Genomic DNA, 6520 nt, shown 5'->3' on the forward strand with positions numbered 1-6520 from the left:
CTGCTTGTGCAAGACCCACCTTGTGATGGGTGAACCTCTCTGTGTCTTGTTGCAGATGTTTGGAAACAGATCCGACTTCCCCTAAAGCTCAGGCAGGGTGGGATGAGCCCTCAAACCCATTCCAGATGACACAGCCTCATCCTTGCACAATGCCTTCTTGCACAACGTTGGGTTTTGGCAGCCTTGGCCAAAAATCCCTCCATATTTTTTATTTTATAATAAAAAGATTTTTCCACAGCAGCTTGACACTGGGCTGCCGCTGTGCTTTTTGCTCAGATCTTAAGCGTTCAGAACTCTGAGTTGTCTCCACATCCATCACCAAGGCAGTTTCAAAGGGAAAAAGGGAAAACCACGTTGCCGGCTCAGGACGAACAGTGAAGGAAATTCAGCGGGTTGTTCTAATGGCACACATTTAGCAGCACATAATTGCAGCAAATAACCGCCCTGAAAATTGGCAGCACCAGGTCCAGCCACCTCCTTCACTTGTTCAATGTGGCTCCAATTGCCCTCATCTTGCAAACAGGAGATGACTTTGCCCTGGCCTGCAGTGGGTCAGGCAACCACCAGCTCCCTCGTCCCCACTCTGTGTGTCATGGTGTGAATGCTGCTTGATGCATCTGTGGGCAGTGGGACGCAGCCCTGCACCCCCTGTGTCCTCTTTACTGGAAGGTTCGTGGCCCAAGGCAGCCAAAAAATGAATGCCCCTGTGCGCAGCAGCAATGGGCTGAGTAGTTTGGTGATGGGAAGATAGTAACTAGCAGGGGTACGGCTTGCTGGTGGCACTCGGAGGGTTGGGTTGACTTGGTGGCCTTGAAGATCTTGTTCAGTTTGGATAATTTTGGATTCTGCCTCACCCAGCCATGGTGTAAGGGCGTTTTCCATGGATTTCCATGAAAACGGTTTGGTGGCAAAGGGGTTTGGAAGGGCAGGATGTGCTTTTGGGTCCACCTGACTGATGAGGAAAAGTTTCTTCCCAGAAAGAGAGAGAAAGCACTGGCACAGGCTGTCTAGGAAAGTGATGGAGTCACTGTTCGTGGAGGTGTTCAGAGAAACTTGGAGATGTGGCACTGAGGAACATGGTCAGTGGGCATGATGGGGGTTGGACTGAGTGATCTTAGATGTCTTTCCCAACGTCAATGATTCTATGGTGTGAGGCAATGCTGTGAGCAGGGGGACAGGCTGGAGGAGCAGCGCAGATGCTCTGTTAGATATTGAGATTTTATTTCTTGCTGGATGAGACCAGGCTGTAGCAATGTAGATGGGGAAATAGTGCTGCTTTGCTTATGGCTGATGCTTTGTAGAAGTAATACTGGAATGAATCTCTCTGCAATTACTGTGTCCCCACCAGGCTGAAGGAGCTGGAGCTGCCTGCACTGGGACACTCAGATGTCCTCATTAAGATGCTGGCAGCACCCATCAACCCGGCCGACATCAACATGATCCAAGGTAGTTTCTTGCTGCCTACAACTGGCTGTGCATCATAGAACTGTGCATCAGTCCCTATCCTGGCTCTGTGCGTGGCTCTCACCCTGCTCCCTGCAGGCACCTACGCCCTCCTGGCCCCACTGCCAGCCGTGGCAGGCAATGAAGGCGTTGGGCGCGTGCTGGAGGTCGGCCCTGGCGTGGTGACACTGAGTCCTGGGGACTGCATCATCCCTGCTGATGCTGGGCTTGGTGAGTCTGGGGATGGGCCCTGGGTGCACCCTGCCTGGGGGAAGGTTGTGGATGCAGAGCCTCCATCTCTCCGGCGCCCACTGCTGTGTGCTGAAAGCGTGTGCTCAGCTTTAATCCAGAAATCATTTACTTTTCTATAGTGCAAACCCTTTATGGCCCTTGTGCACTATTACGGAGCATCACAGCAATCTGTTCTCTGGAAACAAGCGTGTTTTGTCACAGCTGATGATGGCCTCTGTAAAGACACAGGATAAAGTGTTTAACCTGTGCAAGAGCAGTTCTGTCTCATTACAGTTTCCTCCCTAATAGTGCTCTGATGGGAAAGCTTGGGAATTTATTTTCCAACAAATGCCTCTCGTGCTACTCCAGCACGCCAATGGCCAGAGAAATTGTCGGTTCCCATTTAGTCTAACAGCTTGTTCCTTCCCTATTTCTTCTTAAAAGGCTTTTTCACTTAATGGGAGACCGAAAGCCATCTAGTTAAGATCCAAATGCGATATTTTTAAACATAAAGGGAAAAAAAAAAAAGTAAATGGATGATAGGGGTTAAATCAGATCTAAGTATATCCAGCCTGCACGTTGTTTCAGGCTTTCTCTTTCTTTACTTACATAAATGTCCTGGCTCTAGCCATTGAGGAAAAGGTTTAATATATTGCAGTATGATGTTCACCCCATGCTCTGCAAGGCAGTGCTGCAGCAATGCGAGTTAGGGTGCAGTGCCAGGTCTGCCAGTGCTGTCCTTTCCCCACTGCACAGGGACGTGGCGGACGCACGCGGTGCTCCCCGAGGACAACCTGCTGCGTGTGCCCAGTGACATCCCACTGCTGTGTGCTGCCACGCTCAGCATCAACCCCTGCACAGCACTCCGCATGCTGACCGACTTTGAGAGCCTGGCGCCGGGTACGTTGTGTGCTGGGGTGATGCAGGGGGGTGGGGGGGGGGGGTGAGCCCACCTGGCTGTGCCAAACCTGTGCTCCCCAGGGGACTCCGTCATCCAGAACGCGGCCAACAGCGGTGTGGGGCAGGCTGTCATCCAGATTGCAAAGGCCATGGGCATCAGGACCATCAATGTGGTGAGGGACAGGTGAGTGCCGTGAGGTGGGAGAAGGGGAAGGAGGCACAGTGTGGGGACTGGAGGTTCCTTCTGAGCGTGTTCAGCCCAGAGAAGGTGGTGAAGACTCAATCATAGAGGGTCTGATTCTGTTGTATTTCGGTTTTCTGTAGTTCATTTGCATAGTCTGTGCATCACTGGGGCTTTTGTAGGTAATTACAGGCCTGCCAGGCTTGCTTCAGTGCCTGGCAAAATTATGGAGATTATTCTGAGAGTTATTGAGAAACACCTGGAAGGCAATGCGGTCACAGCCAACACAATTTCATGAGGGGAAAGTCCCGGTTAATGAACTTAATCTTCTTTTATGACAAGGTCACACACCTTCTTGTCTGAGGGAACAGCATGGAGCTCTGTCAGTGGACAGACAGACAGGTGGGGGATAGGGAAAGGTTCTGCTCCAGAGGGTGGTGGGCATGGAACAGTCTGTCCATGGGGCAGTGGGCACAGCCATGAGCTGCCAGAGCAGAGAAAGCATTTGGACACTGCTCTGAGACGTAGGGTTTGGATTTGGGACGGTGCTGTGTGGAGCCAGGGGTTGGCATCAGTGATCCCTGTGGTCCTTTGTCATTCAGCCCTGTTCCAGCAGAAGATGCCCTGATCAGATGCCCTGATCTCTGCCTCACAAGGCCTCTCTCCCTCCAGACCCGACCTTCCCCAGCTGGTGGAGCGGCTGCTGGCCTTGGGTGCAGACCACGTTGTGACAGAGGATGCGCTGAGGAAGCCAGAGATGAAGGAGATATTTAAGGTACCTCAGTGCGAGGCCATCCGAGAGGCTGCCCCACAGCTCTGTACTTCGAGTGGGAGCTGCAGGGATAGCAAAAAGGAAAATGTGCAATGAGCAATTGTGAGTCAGGGCAGGCAGCGTGACATCTGGGCTGTAAGTCATTAGGAATAGATACAGTTCTCTAAGCCACTCACTAATCGCCTCATATATTTACCCAGCCATTAATACAAATGGGCTTAGTGGAGCTCTCTGCACAGTGCTGATGAAGGGCTCCCTTCCTTTTTCCTGCAGAGCATCCCGAAGCCCCGGCTTGCCCTGAACTGCGTTGGAGGCAGGAGCACAACGGAGATGCTGCGGCACCTGCAGTGAGCTGGGCTGAGGGCTGGGCTCAGAGCCTGCTCCAAGACAGGGCACGTGGGTTGGGGTGTGATGGGGGAGCAACCCGTGGGCAACCCAAGGCCTTGTACCTCCTGCAGACCCAAAGGGACCATGGTGACCTATGGAGGAATGGCAAAGCAGCCTGTGACGGTGCCAGTGGTGAGTATAGGGATGGTACTGGGTACATCTGCAGGAGTTCAGTGCGTCCTCTGTCTGGGTGTCACATTCAGAGCCTCCAAATTTCTGTCTTTGTTTTTAACTGATGGGTTTGTTATGGAATGAGCTGCCTTGCATTCTGCTGTGGGGTCTCTTGGTTGCACTCATGGAGGATTTGGACTGCGCTGAAGTCCCTGCACTGAAACAACCTCACAGATGCTGAGTGTCTGATTTGTCCTGGTGCAAACTGTTCTTGTATGCTGGGGCTGTGTGTGTCTCCTTGATGTGAAACTGGGTTTTATCCCAGTGAGACGCAGCTCGGTGCTGCAGCACATGGTATTTCATTACTGTGAACCTGCCAAAGCGGATCTGTCCCAAATTAGAGCTCTGAAAGAGGCTCCTCACACTAGCAAGAACTCAGGAACAGGCTGAAGGGGACAGATCTCATCTCCTGTTTCTGCAGAGTGCCTTCATCTTCAGGGATGTGAGGCTGCGTGGCTTCTGGGTGACCCAGTGGAAGAAGGACCATGGTGAGCTGCAGGCTTGGGGTTAGGGATGCATTAGGGTTGGATTAGGGGGTTGGGTCAGCGTTCAGGGTGACAGTGACCACCTTCTTCTCTCACAGACAAGCAAAGCATGGCCAGCATGGTGGATTCCCTGTGCCAGATGGTGCGGAAGGGGCAGCTCAGCGCTCCTGCCTGCACTGCAGTCCCACTGGAGGATTTCAGGGAGGCCTTGGTGGCATCTATGCAGCCCTTCATCTCCTCCAAGCAGATTCTCCTGCTCTGACTTCTTGCATAAATTGTTTCTTTTTTTTTTTCCTTTTTTTTTTCTTTTAATTTCAGGTATTAAAAGCCTCTGGAATTTTGCAGAGGCCACACTGAAAAGAGGCTGGGTTTGCTTCTGGAGGGAGACTTGGGTCACATTTTAGTTTGTTGCAGCAGAAAGCCTGGGCTCTTCCCTTGGCCATCTCAAGGGAAAGGAGCAGATTGAATTGCAAAACCACTTTTTAAGACATTTGTATTATTATTACTTTTTATTGTTGTTGTTAATTTTTCCCTACCTAGCACATGCAGTGCTGGCATCATTGCAGGGCACCCACGCAGGCTGGAGTTACACTGGACAACATGGGTACATTTTCTACCCTCTGGGCTCACCCTGGCAGCTCACCACCATCAATGTGATTTTTCCAATGCCTGGACTTGAATTCAGTTTTGCTGCTGTTACTGAACCACCACAACTTGTGACTGTGGAACGCGCAGGGAAACCTCTTGGAAATCAATGTCTGATATATCTATTTTTGTAAGATGCTGCCAATAAATGTTTATGTGCTCAAAGCATTCTGTTGCTCCAGCAGCCCCTGGAAATTCTCGCTGTTCCCAGTTCAGGGCTGGGAAATCCCACATCTCATAGAGGTGAGGCATGGGTGGGCTGTGCCCCATTAGGTTGCCCAAGGAGGCTGTGGATACCCCATCCTTGGAGGCATTCAAGGTCAGGCTGGATGTGGCTCTGGGCAGCCTGGGCTGCTGGTTGGTGACCCTGCACATAGCAGGGGGTTGGAGCTGGATGAGCATTGTGGTCCTTTTCAACCCAGGCCATTCTATGATTAGCACTATGGGGGGTTGGGGTTAGTGTTAGGTTAGCTCACCAGGAGCCTGGAGCAGGGGCTGATGGAGAGTGGAGGGAACAACTCTGCCCTTAGAGCGGGTTTCTCATTTTGAGCAACATCCCATATGCAATATAACAATTACAGCCCCGCTTCACCTTTTGGGGGGCAAAAATCAGGCTTTTGGGGTCTCCCTATAGGGAGGGAGAAAAAAAAAAATGAAGCACTGAGGTCCGTGGCATTTAATTAATATTAGAACGGTCTGATGAGGTGGAGGTGGAATCTCGTACCGAGAAAACGCTTGGGACCCCGATACTGGGGTCGATATCCCCCACCCGGTGACTTTGGGGCAGGTGGGCCCACTCGTGCCATGGCCCTTTTAAGAACCGCCGGGTGGGCGTGGCCTGTGCTGACGTATCGCCCCCCCACTCATCGCCGCGCGGCGTAGTGACGTTGCAGCGCCGCCGTTTGGCGCCGCCCCTTCCCGCCCCCCCCCGGGCGCGATGCCGCGGGTGTACATCGGGCGCCTCAGCTACCAGGCGCGGGAACGGGATGTGGAGCGTTTCTTCAAGGGTTACGGCAAGATCCTTGAGGTGGACCTTAAGAACGGGTGAGCCCGGTTCGGTCCAACTCGGCTCGGTTTATTGGTGGAGCGCGGGCCCGGCCCTGCGTAAGCGGCGGCCTTGACAGGAGGGCCGGGTTTCGCTGTGATGGGAGGCGGCTGCTCTGAGGGGCGCCGGGGGGTTGAGGGGCTGTGAGGGAGTTTGGGGTGTTGTGGTGATGGGGAGTGGGGGGGGGGTGTTTTGGGGGGCGGGGTTTCCCGTGAAACGGGGGGGCCGGGCGGCCCGGGCCGGTGGGGTGGGCAGGGGGG

The 6520-nt window shown here is 53.1% G+C and overlaps 2 protein-coding genes across 2 annotated transcripts in view; both read left to right on the top strand.

Moving 5' to 3' along the window:
- The first annotated feature begins 271 nt into the window (after positions 1-271).
- On the top strand, positions 272-5383 carry MECR (mitochondrial trans-2-enoyl-CoA reductase). The gene is made up of 9 exons (XM_042885075.1): positions 272-1446; positions 1543-1674; positions 2431-2574; positions 2656-2758; positions 3428-3530; positions 3801-3874; positions 3986-4046; positions 4507-4573; positions 4669-5383. The coding sequence occupies exons 1-9, from the start codon at positions 1401-1403 to the stop codon at positions 4830-4832; spliced, it is 894 nt and encodes a 297-aa protein (XP_042741009.1). The 5' UTR covers positions 272-1400; the 3' UTR covers positions 4833-5383.
- Positions 5384-6134: 751 nt separating this feature from the next.
- The window catches only part of SRSF4 (serine and arginine rich splicing factor 4), a 10979-nt gene continuing 10593 nt past the window's right edge, over positions 6135-6520 (top strand). The window contains exon 1 of the mRNA XM_042885198.1: positions 6135-6259. Within this exon, the coding sequence (XP_042741132.1) occupies positions 6153-6259 (107 nt within the window). The 5' untranslated portion in view covers positions 6135-6152. The remainder of the gene's footprint in view (positions 6260-6520) is intronic.

The sequence above is a fragment of the Lagopus leucura genome, unplaced genomic scaffold (assembly GCF_019238085.1).
Source record: "Lagopus leucura isolate 7727_CA_CO unplaced genomic scaffold, USGS_WTPT01 Super-Scaffold_100048, whole genome shotgun sequence".
NCBI lineage: Eukaryota > Metazoa > Chordata > Aves > Galliformes > Phasianidae > Lagopus > Lagopus leucura.